General features: G+C 40.9%; 1 protein-coding gene across 2 annotated transcripts; it reads left to right on the top strand.

The window, feature by feature from the left end:
• Nucleotides 1–3,067: 3,067 nt before the first annotated feature.
• Nucleotides 3,068–8,032, top strand: LOC101482495 (amphoterin-induced protein 2). 2 transcript variants are annotated; one of them, XM_014410801.4, is made up of 2 exons: nt 3,068–3,362; nt 4,775–8,032. In XM_014410801.4, the coding sequence occupies exon 2, from the start codon at nt 4,852–4,854 to the stop codon at nt 6,364–6,366; it is 1,515 nt and encodes a 504-aa protein (XP_014266287.3). In that variant the 5' UTR covers nt 3,068–3,362; nt 4,775–4,851; the 3' UTR covers nt 6,367–8,032. The 2 variants fall into 2 exon arrangements, with proteins under 2 accessions (XP_014266287.3, XP_004568947.3); XM_004568890.6 differs by having other exon boundaries at nt 4,769–8,032.
• The last annotated feature ends 19,606 nt before the right edge of the window (nt 8,033–27,638 follow it).

The following is a 27,638-nucleotide window of genomic DNA, read 5'->3' as shown; positions in this document are numbered from 1 at the left end:
ATTAGAAGATACTGATTTTACTTTTGCTTCTTAGGCAAACTGAAGTTTTCTGTTGTGGGCAAACAATGCAAGGAAGGCCTGATTTACTCTCTGAACTATACTTTCAAATGATTTCTATCTGTAGTCAAAAGTTATAAAAAGTTGGACAGCAAGTTACCGCTTACTATCCAACTTCAGTTGCAGGATGGTTTATATAAATGTCATGGTCCCTGTGCCTCATCAGCTGATCCCGTATTAGGCAACATGTATTTTTGTTGTTTTTGCTCTTTCTCTCTCTCTCTCTCCTGCCGGGGCGGTTCTCATTATGGGCTCCCGCCCCTGGCCCACGCACCTGCCATCTCCACACCTGCTGCCTATCTTCGTAATCCTGAGCACGGTGCTACTCGTCGCTGGATCGTTGAGCTATCAGTGTCAGTCCCCCTGCAGTCAGAAAATTAGAATCTGTGAGTTTCTTTCTGTCAGTCTGTTTCTAACTGGAGTTTCTGTGTACAGATCTTTCCTGGACCCGCCTGCGAGCCAGTGTGTGGCGTGTACGACCTTGTGGTGGAGAGAGGAGAGAAATTTGGAAACGTTTGGAGTCTGTTCAATCCCCCTCCTTTTCCCTCACGGACCCTGGAACCCTGGACCTCCTCCCTTCCCCCCACTTGCACATGTACATATTATCACCTGGTGTTGTCTTTTTGTAAATAAATTCACTGTCTTCCTTGCAAGGATCTCTGGTCTGCACATGAGTCCATTTACACCCTGTGACAGTAAAAAGACAAACTCAAAAGAGCATACGCAACAAGAAAAGCTCTCCTGGTCTGTGTGCGGTAGAGTAGAAACACAATCAAACATGGACACAACTCACGTCAATACTCAGGTATTGTATAGATCACTTCTACCATGATCACCCTGTTTGTTGTGAGAGGAATACATTACTTGCAAAATAGGTAATGCATTATATAAGAACTAACATAAAGTGTCATGTAGTGCTAATCTGTTATGATATTTCAGTATTTATTAGTAAAACCACTAATAAACTTGTCATAAATGTGAATATTCTTAACCATCCTTGTTTACTTTGGTATAACTGTGACATAAACATATGCCAGTAAACACACTGATTAATTGGTTAACGATTACTGAATAAACAATAGCTATACTTCTCACAGTGTATAGTGTTACACAGGTCAAAATTCAAAATAGTCTTGAACGATAAATCCATTCACACTCACATTCACAGCTACAGCCAGTTTAGAATCATTAATTAACCTAACATGCATTTCTTTGGATGTGGAGGGAAGCTGGAGGACCTGGAGTAAACCCACTCAATTGCTGGGAGAACATGTAAACTTCACACACAAATGTCCCAGCTGGTTGGTGGATTAGAAACCAGGCATTCTTGCTGTGAGGCAACTGTGCCACCCCTAGTTTTATAACAACTGATTTCACAAAAATCACCAAATATCACTGTTTATGTGCAGCAGCCAAAGCTGAAAGCACAACAGGGATGTCTTATCCAGTTTTACCTTCTACTGGCTGTGATAAAAAATGGGAGCCACTTTTAAAGAGAGGAGGTCAGGGTGGATGGACGAGTTGACAAAACACTGGGCAAGTGCAGATAAAGGAGATTGTTTCCCATATCGAATCAGCATTGGTTTAACTACAATTTCCATAAGTCTTTCTTGAAGTAGGTTCTTTTGGGTTCTTTTATTTTTTTTATTTGTTTTATGGGGGAATGGGGAAGAACAACTCATATTAATTTTAGTGATCATTAGGACATGCAGCTGAATTAAAAATTATGTAAACAGATTTAGTTTAGCCCAGAAGATGGTAAACAATTTATTTTAAAATTGACATATTTTCTGTGATAACAAATAGATTATCACCAGTCAGTTAAAACTCACTGAAAAGTCCTGTGAACCTCTTCTGTGCACATGTGCCCAACAACATGACTTTTTGGGAGTAGGGGCAGGGTGACACCATATCTGCTATTACAGGAATCTCCCATAGCCCTCAGAATTCTTTGAGTGCCATGTCTCCTACATTGTTAACCTGGGTATCAGCTGTTAAATGCTGGGCAGGTGGTGTACAGAAGGTCCACAGCTTTTCTATTATTATTTCTCTTAGGTTTTGGCACTTGCTTGCATTTAACAGCTCACAGAAACAATTGACATGTGATGGGTTCAACATATCATTTGGGAATGGAAAAACTTATGAGGTTAACCAACAGGGAGCTATTCGGAGTAGTATTTATATGGTGACAAATCACAACAACAGTCATCTCAAGGTAATGTATTGTATTGTAAGGTAAAGCTCCTACAATAATACAGACAAACCCCAACAATCAGATGGCCTCCTATGAGCAAGTAGTTGGCAACAGTAGAAAGGAAAAACTCCCTTTTATCACGAAGAAACCTCCAGCAGAACCAAACTCATGGAGCCATCTGCTCACGGGAAGAAGACAGGACAAAAGACATGCTGTGAAAGAAAGGCAGAGATTAATTACAACTAATGATAAAATGCAAAATAATGTATAAACACATAAAGAGGTGAGTGAAAAAGAAGTGATCAGTCCGTTAAAGGAAGCCCCTAGCAGCCTGGGCCTATTGAAGCGTACCTCTGGGAGGGTTCAGGGTCACCTGATCCAACCCTAAATAGTCCTGAAGAGGGCTTTAAAACTTACCTATTACATTTCTAATACTACTTTCCAAATTCTGTAAAACCCAAATATTGAGCTACATTTTGTCACTTTTCACAATACACATGCAATTTGAGCCATGTTTAAAATATTATTGCAAATGGATAAACGGGAAAACGGGAAATAACGGGAAGTATTAATGGAAAATCCTGGAAATACTTTGATGATCGTCTGATCGCCTTTTAACTGAAACAATAAAATCTAAAATACTAGTCTACTTTTATTATTATTGTTATTGTTATGATTGACTTATTGAGCTGCACTCACCTTCTGATAAATTAGGCTATAAAGCAGTGGATTTGCAGAGTGTGTGGTGCTGATGCTGTCCTCTCTGCCTCTGCCGCACCTTCTCCCTCTCCTTCTCCTTGCAGGGTGCCCTGTCTCCTCCTCTTGGCATCATCCACTCTCGCATCGTCGCTGTATTGGCTGCTGTTTTGTGTTTCGTGTTTACTCGCAGGACGACCCCTCCCACGGTGACATGTAACCCGAGCTTCAGGTGAACAATTCTGCTCCGGCACCTCTCCGTGGATTGCTCAGAGGGTTGAAAACGATGCGCTTTGCTGCGAAAAGCTCCAAGTTGCTTTTGAAAGACTCGTGAAACATGACCCGGTCGCCCCCCAAAAGAGCGGGTCTGGATAACGGCACGACGATTTGAACGGGCAGCGATGTGGATGTAAAGGTGAGCTGGGTTTATGCTGTGCGTCTGCGTTTTGGTTCCTTCAAAGTCGCAAAAAAGCCGGTTAATATTGTTCTGCTGAGCCGTGTGTGGGGGAAAGAGCAGGAAGGACAAATAACTGATTAACTCAGGCGAGCATTGTAGATGAATAAGTATGGCAATAATGTAGACCCACGGTCACGTTTCTATATTTTTAAACTATCTTTTTCAAGTTTTCTGTGCATTTAATATAGTTTTTGCAGTAATTCTTTAAGATTTGTAACTAAAAATCAGGTTTTTGTTTAAGTAAAAGAAAATCTTATTTAGAATACATATTTGTAAGGCTTGATTATGGATATGCATTTAAACGTATATCCAAAGTAGCTAAATACATTTCTGTAACAAATAATAAATACAAAAATACAAGTGAACGGGATTATTTTCTTCACTTGTTTATTTCTGAGTTAAAACATGTCTGGGTTTTCAAATTGAAATTAGGTTTGCAAAAGGTGGCACAAGAGCCTGTAAACACAGAATGATTGGCACTGCAGCGTAAGAAATTATTTAAATGTTTGTTGATTATCACATTAATTTCTGTCAGTTGTTTAGTGATTGCTTGGCTGTCTCCTTTCTGAATTGACTTCATTTATTTTTTTTTCTCCCGTGCCTCTCTGGTATTAATCCGCTCTTGCGTTACTGCTCATTTCTTTAAATTACCATTATGAGAGAAATTTATCAGGGAAAACAGCTGCTTATGGTGATTTGAAGAGTTGTGTATCCGAATTATTCAATGACTCTTGATTAACATAATAATTAATAATAGTTCTGACTTATTCTTGGTGTTTATATTATCTGGTACCTTGTTTTCTGAATGGATGAAAAGGTCTACATAGATTTACTGATGCATTTGTTAAAATTGAGGGGGCAAGTAGAAAGTAGCAATTGGAAAAAAACATATGCTAATCTGTTTTCTTTATGTGTACAATGTGATACTAACCTGTAAACAGATGCATTATTACAAAAGATGTGGTCTTGTGAGCAGTGAAGTAAGCAGACTGTATTTGTATTGGTGGGGAATAGGGGAGGAGTGTTACTGCTGTGCACATATCAGGTTACACTTGTTCCAGTCTTTACTTCCAGTTGTCATGTATGGGTGATGCCAGCAGCAATCATTGTTGTATTCAAATGTGGATTATAAATTATTTTTAGAGTTGCATGCATGTCATGCCTTTACCTATTTTATCCATTTCCTTAAACAGTCTTACTGTGTGTTCCTCTTGTCATCTCGGTGCCTTTAAAAAAAAACTTTAAATAGAAAACACTTTTATTCTGATATCGTCATCTACTATGTGTATTTTTATTCTCAGGTAGTATAATGCATTAATTTCCATTGTCTTTCTCTTTCACTTTTCTTGTTTTGTCTCTTCAAGCTGTAGACTGAGGATTATATAAACCTGACATGTGTACACCTAATGAGACGGTAACCTGAGGTCCATCCTGAGGAAAAACCAGGATGCATTCCATTACCTTGGAACTTTTAGGCAAGACCAATGTCAGGGGTTGCTGCAATCCCTCTGCTGCAGGAGTGCTGTTCCTGCTGTGTCTTGGCTTCCCTCCCTCTATGGCCGCTTGCCCACCTTCCTGCCTTTGTGCCAGTGATATAATTTCCTGCAGCGGATGCAATCTGTCTGTGGTGCCCTTTGATCTACCAGGTTATGCCACACGGTTGGACCTTAGCCACAACAGACTCACTGCCCTGCATGTGGGCTGGATTTCCCAACCGCTGCAACGGCTCGTTACGCTGATTCTCGGCAAAAATTTCATAAGAAGCATTGACGTGAACACCTTCAATGTGACACCACATCTCCTCCACTTGGACCTCTCGTCCAATCAGCTGACAGTGCTGAACTCATCCATCTTCAGTGGGTTGAAAGAACTGAAGGAGTTGCTGCTGTTTGACAACCAGATTATTCAAATCGATCCAGGCACCTTCAAGGACCTCTGCAACCTACAGAGGCTCTACCTCTCTACAAACAGGCTGTCAGTCTTCCCCCTAGTCATTTATGAAGAACCCGAGGGACCTCTAAATCTGACATTTCTAGACTTGTCATATAACAGACTGACTAAGGTGCCTGTCCAAAGCCTCCTGTCCCTCACTCGCCAAAGAGGAATTTATTTGCAGGAAAACCCTTTAGTCTGTGACTGTGCGTTGCTTGCCTTGCTGGAGTATTGGATGTGGAAACAGTATCCCCCTCTACTGGATTTCAGAGGTGACTACCCATGTAAAAAAGGAGCAAAGTCAGGAGTTCATTGTAAGGAGCATGAAATGTCAGCTATGCCCCTTGAGACACAGATCTACCAAGTAGAGCCTGGTCAGTGGTTAAGAGTGCCATGCCCAGGGTTGACTTTGCCTGCTCAGGAGGGGCTTGTGGTGTTTTGGGTCACCCCTACAACAGTACTGAATTCCTCAAACAGTGATCTAAGTGCCCGCCTCGCAGTTCTTCCCAATGGCACCCTTGAAGTTCGAGAAGCGCTGACGGAAGATTCTGGAACATATGGGTGTGTCATACCCCGCGGACATAACTACAATCCCAGTCACTCTCTGGAGGTCACAGTGGTAGTTGGAAATTTAAGCATTACCTCCACCAGCGGTTCAGCGCATCGCAATAGTGCAGAAAATTTCAACACTGCATTTACCACACTGGCTTCTTGCGTGGTCAGCATCATATTGGTGCTCCTCTACCTCTACCTCACCCCCTGTCGGTGTCGGGATGGCCGCGGCGGGGACTCGAGAGGCTGCGGCGGACGAGCCATCATCCTGTGTTCAGACCCCAGAGATGTGGAGACAACACAGCAGCGGTCAAATGGGAAGAAGGTGGTTTTCTTAGAGCCTCAGACCGAAGACTCTGACACTGGCTGCACCAAAATTGCAGCAGTTAACTTGAGTCATGTCACTTCCGAGGGCATTCTTAAAAATGGAAGTAGGACAGTGGGACAGCCCCTCACAGACCCCACTCACATGGCATAGCAAGAAAAAGAACCTTTTGCACATTTCTGTACAGCATGAACCCAAGTTTTTTTTTCTCACTGTCTTCTTTCAGTACATCATGAAAAAATCCATTTGATGTGAGTACTGCACAGTGATTCTTGTGAAGTAGTTATGCACTGTGGGGTTTGGGTGTTTGGTCTAAAGCAGAAAATGCAATCCTTTTGTGGGCAGAATTTCAATTATGTCTCGACTGTAAGTGGTGTCTGTTTTTTTAATATTAAGAGTTCATATGGAAATTTCAGTGTTACCGCAGGAAATTGTTACAGCAAAGATCACAAAGATAGAAATGTGGGTGGGTTTTTTATATTGGGCCGAGAGAAATATTCACACCTGATGTGATGAGCTGTTAGAGGCAGTGGCGGCTGTTGGGTATTGTGCTTGCATTTTCAATGCATCATGACCATTCTTTTAGCATCTGTCTTGTACCGTGGGGCATAGTGTCTTTGAAACATGCCAGTCGTACTTGTGAATTTATCTTAATGTTGTTTAACAATGTTGTGCAGATGAAACTATGTCTGCCATTCACCTTTAAAATCTATATGAATCTGTAAAAATTTCTTCTTAGACTAAAATACACACAAAACCCATTGTTTTGCTATTGTTGCAGAAAAAAAACACTTGATGAACTGTTACAGGGGTGGTTTACTTCAAGAAGAACACATTTCCAAAATACACCATGATGATATATTGTTGTTATTGTCATGGCTTTTGTAAATAAATGATGGATGTAGCTAAAAGTATGTCATCCGTAGATTTGTGGTCTGCCATTTTGGGGTGGGGGAAAAAAATCTATACGGCACAGAATCACGTGTATGTACTGATATAGGGACACCAAATATTGACATTTCGAATGAAAATCAATAAATAATGAATATATTAAAATGTTCTGGGAATACTACTCTACCAACAAGAGGGCTCGTGTCCTTCACCACCATCCCGAGACAAAATTAGCCGAACAAACTTACAATAAATCCGTTCAACCAAAAAAACATCCAACATATAATTCTATAATTTCCAACTTGACTCCATTCAATTGAAGACTGAAAGCAAACTGACTCTGCATTACAGGGAGTGCAGAATTATTAGGCAAGTTGTATTTTTGAGGAATAATTTTATTATTGAACAACAACCATGTTCTCAATGAACCCAAAAAACTCATTAATATCAAAGCTGAATGTTCTTAGAAGTAGTTTTTAGTTTGTTTTTAGTTTTAGCTATTTTAGGGGGATATCTGTGTGTGCAGGTGACTATTACTGTGCATAATTATTAGGCAACTTAACAAAAAGCAAATATATACCCATTTCAATTATTTATTTTTACCAGTGAAACCAATATAACATCTCCACATTCACAAATATACATTTCTGACATTCAAAAACAAAACAAAAACAAATCAGTGACCAATATAGCCACCTTTCTTTGCAAGGACACTCAAAAGTCTGCCATCCATGGATCCTGTCAGTGTTTTGATCTGTTCACCATCAACATTGCGTGCAGCAGCAACCACAGCCTCCCAGACACTGTTCAGAGAGGTGCACTGTTTTCCCTCCTTGTAAATCTCACATTTGATGATGGACCACAGGTTCTCAATGGGGTTCAGATCAGGTGAACAAGGTGGCCATGTCATTAGTTTTTCTTCTTTTATACCCTTTCTTGCCAGCCACGCTGTGGAGTACTTGGACGCGTGTGATGGAGCATTGTCCTGCATGAAAATCATGTTTTTCTTGAAGGATGCAGACTTCTTCCTGTACCACTGCTTGAAGAAGGTGTCTTCCAGAAACTGGCAGTAGGACTGGGAGTTGAGCTTGACTCCATCCTCAACCCGAAAAGGCCCCACAAGCTCATCTTTGATGATACCAGCCCAAACCAGTACTCCACCTCCACCTTGCTGGCATCTGAGTCGGACTGGAGCTCTCTGCCCTTTACCAATCCAGCCACGGGCCCATCCATCTGGCCCATCAAGACTCACACACATTTCATCAGTCCATAAAACCTTAGAAAAACCAGTCTTGAGATATTTCTTGGCCCAGTCTTGACGTTTCAGCTTGTGTGTCTTGTTCAGTGGTGGTCGTCTTTCAGCCTTTCTTACCTTGGCCATGTCTCTGAGTATTGCACACCTTGTGCTTTTGGGCACTCCAGTGATGTTGCAGCTCTGAAATATGGCCAAACTGGTGGCAAGTGGCATCTTGGCAGCTGCATGCTTGACTTTTCTCAGTTCATGGGCAGTTATTTGGCGCCTTGGTTTTTCCACACGCTTCTTGCGACCCTGTTGACTATTTTGAATGAAACGCTTGATTGTTCGATGATCACGCTTCAGAAGCTTTGCAATTTTGAGACTGCTGCATCCCTCTGTAAGATATCTCACTATTTTTGACTTTTCTGTGCCTGTCAAGTCCTTCTTTTGACCCGTTTTGCCAAAGGAAAGGACGTTGCCTAATAATTATGCACACCACCTAATATGCTTAATTGGTAGTAGGCTTTCGAGCCTATACAGCTTGGAGTAAGACAACATGCATGAAGAGGATGATGTGGACAAAATACTCATTTGCCTAATAATTCTGCACTCCCTGTAAGCAGCTGGTTAAAAGTGTGGTTAAAAGTGTGGTTGTATTACCACATTGCTGTCTGAAAAATAGTGTTAATTTATTTGAAATTATTACTTAGCAATAAAATTTACAGGCATATTCATGTGTCTATTGGCTTCCTTGGGCTCAATCAATGTCCCCTGTTTTTCATCCATTAAACTTTTGCAGGCAACAGGTCACTTGGGTTTAAAGTTAAAGTCACTGAAACGAGTTGTTTAACACATTCTTGACACATGGCAGACTTACTTGCTACATAGGGGTAATATAAACTCTGGTACAGTGACCTAATGTTTACCCTTGTGAGTGTGTACATCAGCACTGTGGATTTTAAATGAAACACTGAAGATGTGATTGAAGTGTAGACTTTGAGCTTTAATTCAAGGAGTTTTACCAAAACATTACAGAGGCTCAAAACTAATTGGAGGAACTACTATCATTTTAAATATAAGACTTGTTTTTAATACTTAGATGAAAATATTTTGCAGTCATCAAATCACCAGATGTTGTGTTTCCTCCCAAGGGATGCTCTGCCAGGCCTTTACTGCAGCTGCCTTCAATTGCTGTTTGCTTGTCTCCATCTTCTGTTTTGTATATAATAGCTGAAAAGCATGCTCCATTGTGTTGAGATCAGGTGATTAACGTGTCCACTGAAGTGTATCCAATTTCTTGACAAACTCCTGTGCAGCTTTTGCACTGTGCTCTGGGTCATTATCCATTTGCGAATCCTGAATTTGAGCAGAGAGTACAGCCATGTAAACCTCACAATTCATCGTCAAAGGAGCTCGCAAAGAAAAGCGTCTGGACTTCTTTAAGTTACTTGAAGACGTTTCACCTCTCATCCGAGAAGCTTCTTCAGTTCTAAGGTCAAATGGTGGAGAGTCCCAGATATAAACCTAGTGGGAGTAACCCCCCACAGAGGGACAAAAGGACCCCCTGATGATCCTCTAATCGCCTGACCCAAGGTGTGGCTGATTGGGACCCACACCCAGTTTCACACCTTGGGTCAGGCGATTAGAGGATCATCAGGGGGTCCTTTTGTCCCTCTGTGGGGGGTCACTCCCACTAGGTTTATATCTGGGACTCTCCACCATTTGACCTTAGAACTGAAGAAGCTTCTCGGATGAGAGGTGAAACGTCTTCAAGTAACTTAAAGAAGTCCAGACGCTTTTCTTTGCGAGCTCCTTTGACTACGATGACCTGGATGACTGAGAACCTTCACAGACTCACAATTCATCCCGCTATCAGCAGTCACGTCATCAATAAACACCAGTGAAGTGGCTCCACTGACAGCAATACAGGCCCAAGGCATAACACTGCCTCCACCAGGTGGAACATAACAGATGGTGGTGTGTTTCATACTCTCCATACTTTTCTTTTCTTTGGTTATTTATGGTTTTATCAGTCCAAAGATTTTTTTGGCTCTTGTATATGTTTTCTGGCAAAGTCTAATCTGGCCTTCTTGTTCTTAGGTGTAACCAGTGGTTTGCACCTTGTTATAACGTCTCAGTGTTTCCATTCAAGAAGTCATCTCCTGATTATAGACAGTGATATACCTACATCTTTGCATATGTTCCTGACTTGGTTAGATGTTATGAAGTTGTTTTTTCTTTCTTTCATTCAGGCCTTTTGGTGTTGGTGAGCTGCCCAGTGCATTCCTTCTTTTTAAGAAGATACCTGATTATTGATTGGCCATTTCGAATGTTTTTGCTATCTCTTGAAGAGATTTATTATGATTTTTCAGCCTAATAATGGACTCCTTCACTTGGATCAATATCTCAATATATTGATTGAGAGTTCAAATGAACAGCTACCAAAGTCAAGTTCAACATTTGGAATCAACTCCAAATCTTTAATCTGCTTAATTTGTAATGAAATAATCCATGCAACTCCTTGTCAGTCAATTGTCCATTTACTTTTAAGCATCCAAATATAAGACACATGTTAAAATCCTTTAATTAAACCTGGAATTCTGCACTTCAGTTACTTTGTAATTGTTTGCTCTGGTAGTGATGTCCTTTGTGGATGTAGAGCGAAAAGAAAAGTGTCATTGTACAACTATTTATGGACTTGGCTGCATGTTTACACTCTGATACCCAGGGTATTGTGTAGTACTACCACATACTAAGTTTTATAAAACTTAGAATGTGGCTGTTGAAATGCAAAATCAGCCTAATAATCGTTCAAGAGCGAGTGTCAGGGCTCTCACCATTTATACAAAAATATTTTTTAATATTGATTACTTATAACCTGCCTCTCGCCCTAAGACAGCTGGGATAGGCTCCAGCCCCCCAACGACCCTGAAAAAGGATAAGCTGAAGCGAATGGATAGATGGACAATCACTTATATAAAATACCATCACACAGATATGACTAGAGGAATCAGAGAAAATGTTTTGGTTGGTTGGTTTTGGTTTTGTAATATTTCAGTTATGAAAACTACAGGAACTATATGTTGCCATGATTGAGCACCATATCAAAACACACTTCCCAAAGGGAAGAACTATTTTGGACCTGAACTAGAGTTCTGGTCCAAACACACTGACCCAGAGCTGGTGTGACTGGGTTGGCAGCCTTGACACTTGTCAACTTCATCTCAGTCCATCCTTTTAAAAAATGGACTTGGTCAGTCTCCACCTTGTTACGCTGACCTGCAGCTAAACAGATTCACTGAGGAACTGATCCTTATTGGTTCAGACAGGAACAGAGTTTGGGCTCTGCAAAGAAGCACACGCCAGCTCGGATCACTGTCACAGACATCAGAAGGAAGTTTGCCAATTCAACCCCGAGCCTACTGTGACCCACATTCCACAGTCCGTGTTTGTTTCATTTTTATAGGTATGTGTAAAATTTTCAGTCTGCCAAGAAGGTTAAAGTTTGTTCAGGTACACACGTTAGCCTAGTGCTGTCTGCATATGAATTTTCTCTATTTTTTCAGTTTTATTGTGATTAAATGAAAAATATGTCATCGTTTAATTGTTAGTTGTGACTTTTACTCATCTTTTTCTAATTTCTAATTTCTCTATAGCAACCTATAGCAAATTCATATTTGCTGGCATCTTCTTCCTGATGGGACTCTTCGTTTCATATGGCTTCAACGACACGATCTATCCTCCCTTCCATGTGGATGTAAATTACACGATTAAACATACAGACCTGAAGTAATGGTCTGGAAGAGACAGCTATGTTTCAGTTCAGGGGAAAGAGGTGGGTTGCACACAAACAGCCAAAATTACAACTGTAACTGTAAAATTACAACTGTAAGAAAATGTTATGTTCAGCATTGTCTTGTTAAAATATCCAAGAATTTCCCTGAAAAGGGCGTCATCTGAAATGGAGGGCTACTTACCTGGGAAGCTTTATATACCTTTCAGCACAGAAGCCACTAATATACCCCACTGCCATCAGAGGCTTTTGAACTCAGTGCTGAACAAAAAGTCAGATAATCCCTCTTTAGTCTGGATGATGCGATGTCCTTATTTTTCAAAAAGAATGTAACTTTTTGATTTGTCTGCTGATTGAAGCGTTTCTGGATCATGTTCACTTATGGTGTCTTCTTGGCATGACTTGAAGCTTTTTTTCTGTATTTGTTGATGGCACAGTGAACTGTGATCACAGAGAGTGATTTAGGCGTGTGTTGAGTCCGTGCAGTCATTTCAACACAGAATCATCCCCATTTTTAATGCAGTGCAACTCGAGGGTCATCTTTAAACTGTTTTTAATTTTTTTAACCCAAATGTAAATAAAATCTGTGCTTTTCATCAGTCTAAATAATGTATATTATGCAGGTGTTTCTCTTACCCATCCATCCATTTGCTTCCGCTTATCCTTTTTCAGCTTTTTCCACAAGCTGCATGTCTTTGGACAGTGGGAGAAAGCCAGAGTACCAAGAGGGAACCCACGCAAACACGGGGCGAACATGCAAACTCTACACAGAAAGACCCCAGCCTGATGTGGGAATTTAACTCAGGTTCTTCTTGCTGTGCGGCAACCGTGCTAACCACCTTGCCACCATGCTGCCGTCATAAACATGTTCAGCTATTTTCCAAATTCTTCCTTTATGTAAATGTCAGCTTTTAGCAGTTCAGCACTTTTGTTTTCAGGTTAAAAATTCAGGGTTTTTTTTTTTATCTCATTCAACATTTTTAACTTAATTTCATCAATTAATTCATTTCAGTGCATACATTCAGATTCAAGCATTCACACTGCAGTTTCTTCAGAAAATGCACTTTCTAGTTATATTCCACTAGGTTCCACTCGGGTATGAGTAATGATAAATTTAAATGGAAAGATATATGTGTCTGTTTTTGTGACCATGCGGACTTGTCTGCAGAGAATTTATACTGCAGTGAATGAACCACACATGCACCCCAGATGGCCGACTACAGGAATAAATACTCATCTGTAGTGCCATATGTCTGTGTCTGCACTAGAGTATAGGCTGGGCTTTTGCATCATTATTTTTCTTTGATTGTGTAATAAGAAATTTTAAGGTTTCACAAAAATGAAAAATGTTTGCTAAAGATAAAATCAGTTGAAGACAATGTGAACTTAAGTGTCCAAGCAGGACCTCACTTCAGCTACAGTGTTAGCTGAAACAAAACTCTGCCTCAATTGAGTTGAAGTGTTCTCCCTGTTCCATGAATGAAAGAGAGATTTATATGTTTCACTGTTACTTTGTCATGAGTACAAAGAGGCAGTTTGGGTGAAAAATAAAAAGTAGTGTTACATCAGAAGGATTTAGGGATGACCAATGACCTTTTAGTGAGTCAACAAATCGCCTTTTCAGAAATCCTCTTACAGTACAAGTGCTTTCTGTGGCTGCTAGGAAAGATAGAAAAACCTCTTTAAACCCTTTTTTGTCTTTTGTGCTTTATTTTTTACAAGACACTTGATGTCATCCAGCGTTAAATGCAGTAAGAAAGTAAGTAAGGATCTTTTATAGCAGTTTCATGATTTCTCAAGTGAGATACCAGTGGCAGTCGTTGAACTGGGGGCTTGGGTTGGAATAGAGATGGTAAATGGTCACTTCAATGAAACTTTGTGATAAGGTGTTATGATCTTGCATGACCGGATTTTGCCTCTTCTAGATACAGGGCTATATTTTTTATAAATAAATGCATCTACACATTTATATCATGTACAGCTCACTGAACATCTTATTAGAAACACCATGCTAATAATGAGTTGAGTTTCCTTTTGCTCTGAACATAGCCCCAGTTCTTGGTTTATGGATTCCACAAGATTTTGGCAGAATCCCTTTTAGACGCTGCTCCACACTGCCATGACAGCACCACATCATTTCTGCAGATTTGGCTGTTGCACAGTCATGCTGCCAGTTTCCATACCAACTGGGGAGACTTTTTCTTGGTGGGAGTAGCCATTAGAATTTGTCAAACATAAAGTAGTGCACGTGGTTAGCAACAATATTCAGATGGAGTGTGGCATCCACACCATGATTGATTGGTGCAAAGGAGTTGTTGTGCACCAGGGCAACATCATCACTAGCCTCACATTCATGTCCTTGTCTGGCAGGAAAGAGTGGTTATTTGAGTTATTATTAGTCTATCAGCTTCAAATGGCCATCATCAGCTCAATCACCATCAAGGCATTTTGATTTTCAGAGCTCAAAGGGAGGTTTTTGTTTTTGTTTTTTTGTTTTTCTCGTTAACTACTCAGACATTTGGGCATCCAGATCCCTAATTGGCATGTTTCTAAGGTACATTTCATATGTTGACCACCCAGCAGTGTTCAAACCATTAAAAACATTCGTCCACCCACTCGTTTCCAATCTCCAGTTGATATGCAGATGACTGGAATTATCTTCAAGCTCATTAGCATCTCATTTGTGGTAGACTGTGCCCTGCCCTGAGAATCATGGTGCTCAAAGCGACTGCCTGTCCCTTGGCTCTTGTCTGATATTTTCATAATTACTTGGTTGTGACTTGTAGCCAATGTTTCATTTTCTGGCAAAGTGTTATCCTGTTCTGTCTATGAAATTAGTTGTTTTTGTTCGTTCATAGACATGTTTAAATAGTAGCAGCAGTACTAAGAAACGGCTGGGGTAGTAGGAATTTATATCATTTAATTTAATTAAAATCACATTCTGAGTTTCTTCAAACAGCCAATAGTAAGACACACAAATATAGTCCAACACCACAGAGGCATTTAATTTCCTCTGAGCCCAATATGAACGCAGTAATTTCCTGACTATTCATAATTGAAATGACAGAGAAATTTAATGGATGTGTGGGTCGTAGCTGAAACAAGAGCATTAATGTGAACACCATCGAGACAATGGGGCCATTTAGCAAATTGTTTCCACTATTTAATTAACATGATTTTTATTAATGTTGTCCTTTTAACTCTGTGGTCGAGCTGCCACATCCTCACAGTTCTGTCCAAGGAATTGTCTTTTCAAAAATCCGGGTGATTCCTACCTCCTGCAGACCTGCTTTGTGTCCACTTTCTTTCTGGAATCAAACAGCAGGACATGCTGTAAAAAGTAATAAAGATTCTGTCATTAAAAGTCTACATTCAAAAATTAATGACATTTGTGGGGTTTGAACCTGGAGCCTTGGTACCATTGTGCCTCATTAGAGTACCATGTGAGAGTTTCCTACTCTAAGTTCCACAGAAGCAGAGCAGCAGGGACAAACGAATGAATGAAGCAGTTTCTACTTCCAGTGCGTTTGTTTGTATAGCAGGTGCTCCTAGTTCTGTTGAGGTTTATTGTTTGTGGACTTTGTTACTAGACTCTAAAATATATAAGCTGATGTGCTGCCAGGGTTACCCTAACATGAGTCAATACAATGGCACTGAGAAGCTCCACCCAGGCAGGGAGGAGACAGGAGAGAAAGAGAGTGAGAGCAGAATCAAAACAAAAACGCATGTAGCCTCACTGAGCCAGCCGGGTAGACACAGTGACCATGACATTTTGTTTCCATGGAGTCAGACTTTCTCATAGTTTTTACACTGGTCTAGCTCTCAAGGCTTGGTCCTTTGGGCATTGGCTGCATTTTCATCTAGTCTTATCTGTCCATTTTCAGATTAATGTTTTGTGTTTGTTAAAACCAGTGATGGGAATAACGGTGTTACAAGTAACAGCGTTACAAGTAACAGCGTTACTTTTTTCAGTAACTAGTAATTTAACTAATTACTATTCCTATTGCTACAACGCCGTTACAGTTACTAACAAGAAAATGCGGCCCGTTACTATTTTTCAACAAACAGACGGTTGAAGCTGTGTTCAGCTTACCGCATCTTGTATCAGTTGCACCGAAGTAGCTGACTACGTAAGTAATCTGGACGCTACAGCTTTAAGCAGCTGCACGCACTTCCGCGGACGGTAATCGCAATCACTGTCTAGACTAGGGGTCAGCAACCTTTAACACCCAAAGAGCCATTTGGACGGGATTTCCACACAAAAGAAAACACTGGGAGCCGCAAATACTTTTTGACCTCTAAAATGCAGATAAGACTGTATATATTGTTTTTTTACCTTTAAGCTTTGTGTGAACAACTAAGGTGTGTTGCCTAGATCCATGAAGTGCTACAGAGAAAATTACTTTTTTATTTATGTAATTAACACATTTTGAACTCTTAAAGAAAAATAACAAAAGGAAAGACACCCAGCTGAACTAAAATGATCCATGTAGCAAACAAAAACTGTTTTGAGCCGCCACCCTTATATCGCCTTTGGGGTTTTGGAGCCTTGACCTGGCTTTTAAAAATAATTTGAAAAAAGCACTATGCTGCTAAAAAAAATAGATATTTGCAAAATTCAGCCTAAATATGTATTTTACCTGGTTACTGTGTGTGGCGGGGCGTGGTCTGCAGCGCCGCTGTAGGGGAGGCGGACGCACCTGAGCGGCACCCGCACTCAAGCCTCGCTGCCTTAACGTCTGTGCTATCTGTGCTGGTATGTGTCGGGCTGTGAGCTTTAACACCGACTGTATGTGTCAGCAACTGTGTGTGAAAAGTGGTCAATAAAGAGATGCTGAAAAGCCTGTTCATGCAAACATCGTCGGGTCTGCCGTGATATGTTTACAATGGGACTTCTGCTCCTGAACCTCTGCGCACAGCGTCTGGAAATCGGGGCTGTACGAAGTGACTTTCATCTTTATGCAGGACTGTAAGCTGTCGTCTGTGAGGCGCGAGCGATGTATAGTTCACGGTGGAGCTGCTGACATAATGTGGATCCAAAGATCCATAATTGGCCTATGGACACCTGGGCCCTATTTCAGGAAGCCGGTTTAGAAAACTCAGAGTGAAAAACGATACTCAGGGTTGAGTAACCCCGAACTGTCCAACTCGGAATATTCGGTTTCAGAAAGGCTGATAACAAGTAGTTCAGTCAACGCGGATTTGCTTTAACCCCAAGTTAAACGCGCGCACAAGGATACATAAAGCCCTGATTAGTGGAGCACAGATTAAGCGAGTCACCATGGAGACGGAGGGAAAGAAGGCGCGGTCAATGTATTTTACAGCGCTTGAGGCCGAAATTCTGATGGCAGCATATGCCGATAACATGCAAATTTTGCGGAAAAAAAGTAACACAGCCTCAGCTGCAAAAGAAAGGGAGCATGCATGGCAAAACATAGCCGACAGAGTCAATGCGTGAGTGTTAATTCAAACATTGATCGAGGGATTTCCACCCATTTAACACGTTATTTTATTATATTTTATTTTATTTTTTATTTTATACATTTTATTTCGTGATGTGATGTGAGCGCAGGTGCAACCCAACAGGCCCCAAACGTTCCTGGCAGCAAGTAAAAATGAAATATAAAAATATAGTCCAAACAGGTAAGGTGTAATTGTATTATGAGCCATAGTGCTTGGTCTGTTTGTCCTATGTAAATCAATTGCAGTTAGAGGCTACATTAATTTTCTTTCTGTAAGCACTTATTGAAATTATCTGAGCACATTACAAGTACATATTTGCTTACTCTGTATACTCAAATGTGACCCGTTATAGTCAACAGAAAAAAGCAGAGGCCTGAAAAACAGGTGGGGGTCCTCCACCACCACCACCACTCACAGAGGCTGAGCAGTTGGCTTCCACATTTGTGATAATGTTGGCAGCATCACATATGATCTTCACAGTGCAGAGAACACAAATTAGCATCCATTACTATAATGAAATAATTTGTTAGTTTGAAATGCTACAGGGAACTATGTACCTGCACATTAATGCTGTGGAAAGACTTCCTGTTCACATAGTCTCCTTCATTTACTGAAGGAGCAATGATTGGAATGTGAGTGCCATCTGTACAGCCAGTCACGCCTGGGAACCGTGAGAATAAATGTAAAATTTAAGTAGTAGTTCAAGTATCACCACATCATGAATTAAGTTTCGTTCATCCTGATACCTGCAATTTTGTGGAATCCCTCTTTGATAAATCTTGTGGGTCTATGACCGGGGAACACCACAAACGAGTACAGGAGACGTTTCAGTGCAACTGTAACATTCCTGACTGCCCGACAGACGGTAGCCTTGGAAACGTGCTCAGCGTCACCAATATTATACAGAAAGCTCCTGTTTGCAAAAAACCGAAGTGCAATACAAATAATATGTACAGAACTGAGAGAATGTCCGCGATGTGTCACATGAGCAATATTAGGCCTGAGGATGTTATTCAAATGAATTATAGATTGTGCTGAAAAACGGTAACGTTCACACAGGAAATCATCAGGAAATGATAAAACGCGCTCTAATCACTCTCTCTGCAGAGAATTTGGGCTTCAACATCTACTGGCTCTTCAAGGAAGGGGCATGCCATGTCTGACACTTCCTACAGTCAGGTTTCTGACAAAGAGGCGGAGAAGGTCAGGGTTAGTTGAAGTAAACCTGCTAGGGGGCAGGTTAGCTTCACGGAGTGTGTCGTCATAGTAACTCACTCAGGATTAATCTAAACTCGCTTTGTGAAACCGAAAACCCAGAGTTTTCGTTAACTCAGGGTATACTTACTCAGAGTTTGCACTAAACCGGCTTCCTGAAATAGGGCCCTGGGGTTGAAAGTCTCGATAAATGCACGGCGTTTCAGCGGGTACACCGGCTTCTGCAAGTGCGACGCTTATTTTGAGCGATCAAAAAATATAATTTTATATTTATATTTCAACATCACAATAATCTTCCAATTTAGAACTACAAGTTAAAAAAGAATTAACATTAATAAAATACACTTCAGCTAATTACTTAAAAAAACAATTTATTTTCCCAAACCACGCGGAGCTGCACTTTGAGGACTAAAGAGCTGCATGCGGCTCCGGAGCCGCAGGTTGCTGACCCCTGGTCTAGCACAAGAGCTGGAGCTAAGGGGGCAAAACAATCGCATGAGTGCTGCTGTTTGACTGAGGAAGAATAAAGTAGTCGTGGTAAGCCAATCACATGACCACTTAAAGACAAAGCAACAAGGTGATATATACCAGTTTATAAATTGTGTTGATCGGCCAAGATAACAGTATATTCGCGGCGTTTTTTCCTCGTCACGTTTACTGTCTAAGGACACCGCAGCAAGCACTCTGTGCTTATGAGCAAAAAAAAACAAAACAAAAAAAAACAGGGGAAGTTTTAGGAGTGACGGCAAGAGAGAGAGAGAGAGAGAGAGAGAGAGAGGGAGAGAGAGAGAGTTTTGAGATGTGAGAGATTTGTGACGATTAGCGTGTTTGCAGTATGTAGTTAATGTGTTGTCTTGTGTAGTTAGTGTGTAGTGTTGTGGATAGTTTTGTGTTGTGTGTCAGAACAATGAGGCGACTGCTGTCTCCAGGTAGAAACAGGAGTGATACACCTGCTGCTGTCAGACCTGCAGGTATCAGGCTGTGATGTTCTCCTTTATAGTGGACAGAAATTATTGTTTTGGAGTGGCACAAATAATTTGTTTGGCATCTTACTGAATGCAGAACAGCTGATTGTTCTGTAAATAAAAGGTAAATGGATACAAATAACTTTGTTGTTTGCAAAACTTGTGCATAGGATTTTAAAATTGACCATTTATATTTGCTTTTAAAGTTATGAAATAAGATTCATTAAACATGTCTGTGGTTGTTACAGTAAAAAAAAAAACTTTACTACTCTGATTTTATGTTTTTTGTCTGATTTTTGATCAATTGTGTTAATACAGTACATCAAAATGAAAACATAACTGTAAATTCAGACATGTGAGGTTGTGCTGAAAAGAATGATACCAAACAAGGCAAAGTAAATAGTTTTTAAAAGGAAAAATGTGGAGGGAAAATCAAAAGTAGTTACAAATGGCCAATTATACCCTGGACCCCAGAGGGTTAAACGTGTTTTTTAAAGTAACGCAATAGTTACTTTTCAAGTAATTAATTACTTTTAGAATATTGTAACTCAGTTATTAACTCAGTTACTTTTTTGAAGATGTAACTAGTAATTACTTTTTCAAAGTAACTTGCCCAACACTGGTTAAAACACTTGACACAGACCTATGAATCATTCATGCACCTAACTCAAGTGATGAACCAGTTTTATCAAAGATCCCATTTTAATCTTTATTTGTTACCAGCAACCTGTTGCAAAAATACAATCGGTTCACATTTCTATGAAAATAGCCAAAGACAACACAAAATGTGGTATTGCTCAGGATGGTGTGCAGGGCATCTTTAAAAGATTTTGATAGCCATGTTTGTAACAAAAAAGAAAAGATCTGAGAGAGGACCAGAAAGATCCATCTGGCCTTGCATAAAGGTGGTCATACCAAATACTGACTTTCAAGGTCATTAGAATTGTACACAGTCCGTTTCTGCCTTATATAGTGTGTTTCGATTCATGTATACAGTGAGGAGATTCAAAGGAATTCAGAATGAAAGGCTCAACAACCTGGATGTCTACGGTAAGCATGAATCGTTTCTCAAGATTGTTGTATTTAATAGAATTCTGTTAGCACACGTGCTATTTATTATGATAAAAGCTTCTTATTCTCACTTTAGGTATCTATGACTTTCCATTATGGCAACATGAAGGCAGAGCTGCCCAGAATGTCCAGCAACAAGATTGAAATTCCATACGAGTGCAAGTCGAAATGCTTGAACATGTTTTTGCAAGCTTACAGTGATAAAGTGCTTGAGCCCAGAACACTGAGAGCGTTGGAGAGAGAAAGGATGTTTTCAGTGGAGGAGGTAGGTAGACAGAGGAGGGAATGTGATTCAGTGCTGAGAGACTGATGCGAGCTCATCCCTTTCGTTGAAGGGATGAGTATTTAGCCCACAGTGAGATAGGGAGGAATTGTAATGCGGCAGACTGACTTGATAATCTACATATGTAGGATAAGCTTTACAAAAGCCAAGAAAAGATTCTGAGCTTTAAACGCAGAGTAACCAAAGCTAAATTTTATGCAGCATATTACATGCTGTGTGAGCTAATTCAGTGGGATTTGTGGGATAAATGCAACACATTACAAATGAAACTGCCATTGATTTGTTTCTGGAAAACTAAAAAGGAACCATCATTGTCATACTAAAAAACTGATGCTAAATATAACTACATTTGGAAGCAGTGATTTTGTGGAGGGCACACTGCTCTTAAGCCCATTTCCATGAGATGTCTGTGTGTTGACGGTACCTGCGGAAGCTTTAGATCAACATGTTTTTTTTACATTTTAATCCACGAAGGTCAAGCTGACCCCTCATATTCCTCCTCCTCTGAATGCACTTTAGCTTATGCAAGGTCAAAAAATGCACAAAAACACAACATAAAGAGCTTCCATGTCATGTAAGCTACAGCAAGGTTGGGGAAAAGTGTCACTCTGCTCAGACCCTAGTACCACTGACTCTAATTAACCATTGCTAATGTAACCTTGCCCAGTATCTGTTGTATCTATGTTGCAGGTTTAAACGTTGTTTGTTCTTTTGTTATGAGTCTCCATGTTAGACTATTATTTTAGAGGCATCCCCCCTCCCCATCATGTCCGACATTACTAGGTTTAGACCCAAGGGGCACCTCTGGAGATGAAAAATAAAACCAATGACAAAGGAGTTAAAAACTGCAGTTCCTGACATCACTAGGTTAGACCCAAGGGGCAACCCCTGGAGCTGCAAAACAAAACCAATGACGAAAGGGTAAACACAGGAGTTGTTCGAAAATGGCTCCAAAAGGGAGTCACTCCCCACAGACTAACTTTTGGGGGGGTTTTAAATATCAGAAGTAATTTTCCTACCATAATTAGCCTTTCCTAGGAGTTTTTCAGTTATGTAAACTAACTCACTGAGTGTCATTTGATTCTCTATTAATATTGTTTTGTACTGTAGGTATACTGGCTTTGCACAAATACCGGCTGAAACTAATCGAATGTGAACTAAACATCCGATGCATAGTCAGTTGCCTTTTGTTTTCAACTATTAGAGGTAATTTGGGTGTTCTTTTGTATTAGTTTCCCAAGTAAATGCTGGAAACTCCATTATTATTAAACTATAATCCACTCAACCAAATGGAATATTTTCAATGCAGTAGAGTACAATGAAAACAATATGATGAAAATAAAAGAACTACCAATGTTAAAAAAAAATTAAGCCTGGAAGATATTTATAATGCATTTATGTCCTAACCCTGTGAGCACTCAGTCATCATATTCTGACCCTAACCACATATGTTGCAAACAGCCAAAACCGACTTTGTGGAAAAAAATGTGAATGTTTTTGATGTGTCTCACTTCTTCACCATCATGAACACAGGATGGACATCACTCTTCCACCTAAACACGAACATTTCACCATGTTTAACTCCGGACCCAACCTGGCCAAAGGAGATCCTGAGAGAGAACAAAGGACGCGACCCTAAGCGACAGCCTCGAGGTAAAAGAGCCGGCATCAGGAACAGGCTACGGGCTCGCGCATACCGCGCACCCATGCCCAGTATCCTGCTAGCCAATGTTCAATCCATCAAGAACAAGCTTGATGACCTCAGAGCCAGAATCAAGTTCTAGAGAGACATTTTGCAACCTCCTCTGCTTCACCGAGACTTGGCTGAACCCAGCAATACCAGACCACGCCGTGCAGCCGACGGGGTTCTTTTCGGTTTACCACATGGACAGGACAATGGAGTCGGGGAAGAAAAGAGGTGGTGGAGTGTGTCTGATGGTGAACAACAGATGGTGCGACAGCACAAACATCTCCCCACTCACACGCTCTTGCTCGCCCAATCTGGAGATTTTGATCGTTAAATGTCGCCCTTTCTATCTCCCTCGGGAATTCACTGCCTTATGTGAGCTATGAGGCTTTCACACATCAACAAACACTTCACCAAGATGCCGCACTCATTGTTATGGGAGATTTTAACAGAGTGAATCTCAAACGGACATTTCACAACCTTCACCAGCACATCAACTGCCCCACCCGGGGCACTAGAACATTAGACCACTGCTACATCCCGTTCAAGAACTGTTACAAGGCTCAGCCCCTGCCGGCATTTGGAAAATCGGACCATGCCGCCATCTTCCTCATGCCTGCTTACAAATAAAGGCTAAAGCAGCAACCACCAATCAGGAGGGAGGTCGCTCGCTGGACGGACCAATCAGTGGCCGCAATGCAGAGAATGGACTCTTCTCACTGTTGAGGTCTGGGAAGCGCTTCCGCTCCCTTAAGGCCAAAACAGAGAGAATGAGGAGGAGCTTCTTCCCCCAGGCTATTCGGGGCCTGAACCAGGTGTAGGGCTGGACTCTCCCACACACGTCACTATAAGACTGGACTCTCACACACATCACCACACGCACCACCACACATTTCCTATAATCCTATAATTCCTATAATTTATCATCTTTATAATCTTTATAATCTCTTCTGCTATTTGCACATTCATTACTGTAAATTCCTAAGTTAATTTGTAAATTTTGTAGTAAACTGTAAATTGTAAATATTGTAAAACTTTTCTTCTGTCATTTAATGGTCGGGCATTGTACAGGTACAAGCATTTCACCCCCATGTCATACTGTGTATGGTTGTGTGTGTGACAAATAAAATTTGAATTTGATTTGAATTTAATCACATTTTGTGTATGTAGCTAGAGACCCGACAAATGCGTAGTAGTTCAAAGGCAGAGACGCTGCAAGCATTCATGTGCTGTGGACGCAATTTTAATGGAGATTATTGTGGACTTCAGGAAGCACACAGCCCCACTCCCCCCCATCATCCTGACTGACACCCCCATCACCTCTGTGGACTCATTCCGCTTCCTGGGTACCACCATCACCCAGGACCTGAAGTGGGAGCCCACCATCACCTCCGTCATCAAGAAAGCCCAGCAGAGGATGTACTTCCTGAGGCAGCTGAAGAAATTCAACCTGCCAACACGGACGATGATGCAGTTCTACACTGCAATCATCGAGTCCATCCTCACCTCCTCCATCACCGTGTGGTACGCTGGAGCCACTGTCAGGGACAAACAGAGACTGCAGCGTGTTGTGCGCTCTGCTGAGAAGGTGATTGGCTGCAGACTCCCATCTCTGCAGGACCTGTACACCTCCAGGACACTGCGGCGTGCAGCCCGGATCTCAGCTGACCCTTCCCACCCTGGACACAGTCTGTTTGACCTGCTCCCCTCAGGCAGGAGGCTCCGGTCCATTCGCACCAGAACCTCTCGCCACAAGAACAGTTTCTTCCCCTCTGCTGTTGGACACATGAACAATAACCACATGACTGTCCCCGCCACTCACACATGACCCTACGCTGTGTCACTGCATCATTTCATGTCTGGCACTGATCACCACCTGCACTCATGTATATATCCTTCTACGTAGCACTCTTAATTCTTATTCTCATGTATATATCTAATGTATATCTCATGCACATATCTTTCTTTCTACATAGCACTTTAATTCTTATTGTTTGCACTGAAGCACCGCAGCAAATTCCTAATGTTGTAAACCTCAACATCTGGCAATAAACCCATTCTGATTCTGATTCTGAATCTGATTCTGATTCTAATTCATGTCGGCACCTTCCGACTCAAGACGTGAAGCATCATACCTTTGTTTTATTATCTGAGAAGGGAAAGGGAAACACAAAGGAAAGAGATGTGACTGGTATCTGAATAAAATGTCATCCTCTTCCTGTTCACCTGAAGACACGAAATATAAATAAAGTATGCATAAACATGCAATAACTTACTCTCAGATTAGATTAGATCAGATTAAACATGCAATCCCTCTCTGTACAACTCAGTGCACAAGAGTCAGCTAACAGCAAGAACAACAACATTAGCTGGTCAACACAAAGCCAGCTAATGTTAGGCTTGAGTGTCCTAAAAATCAAACTTTCCCTCCTTTCACTTTTCTCTCTGATAAGCAGTTTGATTGTAGTTGCACATGTTATCAGAGTTTACTGCATGTCTGAGTCCAACAATGTTATATGCACTTCAAATAAAGTTTTTCAACACGTGCTAACTCAGGCTACCAGTAGCTAACAGTGGCAAAAACAAGTTCAGGATGTCCACAACACCTCAGCTTGCTAGCTGGGTACAGAATATTGAATTGGCACATATCTGTTTTTACCATGTTGCTATTATTATTATATTCTAATAATAAAGTGGTAACAAAAGTGTTCTTTTTTACATAAACAGTAGTAGAAACACATCATTATGGGGTACAATCTAAATGTAATATTTTTGGTCTGATCTAATCTTGGCTGACTAAAAGAAGCAGCAGAATTCAGTCGACTGAGATCTAGTGGTGAAAACTTTATACATTATGTCTTTAAGCATATCTTTGAGTTTTTCCGACAGTATTTTTCATAGCACAATGAAAAGAAAACAAGTAAACTGGAAGAAAGACCAGAAGACCAGAGGGAAGACATAGATTTGGGGATAGATTTAAACCATGTCCTCTGCAATAGTCATGCAGCATATGGATTGCCTGTTCAACACAATGAGCTAAACAGGCAACTCTAGAACAAGCAATTTAATTTTTTTAAAAAGACAAAACAATCACCGATGATAACACGGTCGGTTAATTTATTGCTACTGTTGTCTGTTTGCCAAGGTGTTTGACAAAAGAGAGCCTGTTGAGAGAACCAGAGAGGGGTCTTGAACCAACTGCCCCCATCTGTAAACCGACACTCTCGGCAGGTAGATGGGCAGCCAACAGCCTGCCAACACACTAATACTGCTGAACCATAATTTCCCCATTAGATCTCAGAGGGTTAAAGCTGTACCAGTCAATATTTTCTTGGTAACAATTACATTCAAAGTCAAAGAGGAAGCTCACACAAAAGAACAGATGTGGACATTCTTTTAGTGTTTTTCAGCTTACTGTTTCGGCTCATCCGCAGCTACTGTTTCCTTCCCCATGTACGTGTTTTTCTCAAATTCAGCTGTATTATCTCTTGATGCAGACAGTTTTCATGCTTCCACTCACTTTACTGCTCTCAGCTGTGGTGACTATAGTGTTATGTCTATGTTCATACACCAAACTCTCCTGTTTTGCACTTAAAACACTGGTGTTACACATTTCTCCCCTGTTCAAAAGCTGCCTACCACCACCTCCTCTTTCTGAGTGTGTGTGAGGTAGTGTGTGGGTTAAATAATGCATGTAGCACCTTGCAGGACCCTCATGACATTAAAAGTGCTTTGTAGTGAGTGTCCAAGCCCACATTCTCACAGTGAATACTATTAGTATTAGTAATACCAATAGCATTTATACTAAATAGTAATCATTTCACTGTAGTGGTAAGGAACATTTTAAATGGGATTTAGTCATTTCGTGGTAGAATTATAACAAAACCGAATTGACAGACAACAACAACAACGCAGTGGCGTTATTTGGGGGTGTCCAAAATCATAGGCTGCATCCTCCTGGGGCTGCATTTGTAGGTCGATTACGTCACAGTGACGCATTGAAGGCTGTCCACATTCTTAGACTCTTCTTTTCCCCAGATTTGAAGGATGGGTCAGGTGCATCCTTCGTGGCCCACCATATCCCAGAATTCATAGCGCAGCCCAGTCAATTCCAGTTTCCAACAATCGCGGTAGCTATCTAGTTTTAATAGTTTTAATAGTTAATAGTTTTAATATTACTCTAAGTAGTATTACTAATAAGCCTTTAACATATTTTCAGAGGAGAATGTAGCTGTGTAAACTTCAAATATCTGCTCGGTTTATCAAGATATCACATATTTGCAAAAGTGCTCCAATGTTTTCGGAGACGTCTGTTACCCACCAGCTCGATAGCTGACCGGGTGGTCAAGGTTCACTAGAGCCAGCAAGAACAGCAAACTCCCAGCACATCGTTTTCAAACCCCTCACAGTCTTTCGCTACTCAGGTTATACATGATATATAAGTCACTTAGATTACTTAAAAATGTTATTATTTGGCTTTTTGCAATGTTTGGTTTGTTCCTGAGTAAATCGGTTTGGCTGAGATTACAGCTGAACAAACTTCAAACGGAAAACTGATTAAACAGAAGTGTGAGATAATAGAGAATTTACACCAGTGTCCTGATATATTTTACATAGCAAGGAGCAGACGGCTGAGTTTATTAAACGCCACCGAGACAGCTGGTGACGCAAATCTGAAGGCTGAAGGCCACTCCACAGCCACTCACTTCTGGCCGACCCATAGGCTGCATCCTCCTGAGGACCCGGCCTTCGGTGGGCCCGGCCCATGTAGACCATGAAGGCCGGGTCCTCAGGAGGATGCAGCCTATGAATTTGGACAC

The sequence above is a fragment of the Maylandia zebra genome, linkage group LG17 (assembly GCF_041146795.1).
Source record: "Maylandia zebra isolate NMK-2024a linkage group LG17, Mzebra_GT3a, whole genome shotgun sequence".
Classification (NCBI taxonomy): domain Eukaryota; kingdom Metazoa; phylum Chordata; class Actinopteri; order Cichliformes; family Cichlidae; genus Maylandia; species Maylandia zebra.
The sequence above is the reverse complement of the archived record's forward strand: the minus strand, read 5'-3'. Positions and strand labels throughout refer to the sequence as shown.

Coding starts and splice junctions, on each gene's coding strand:
- LOC101482495 (XM_014410801.4), top strand. CDS start 4,852: ATGCATTCCATTACCTTGGAACTTTTAGGCAAGACCAATGTCAGGGGT.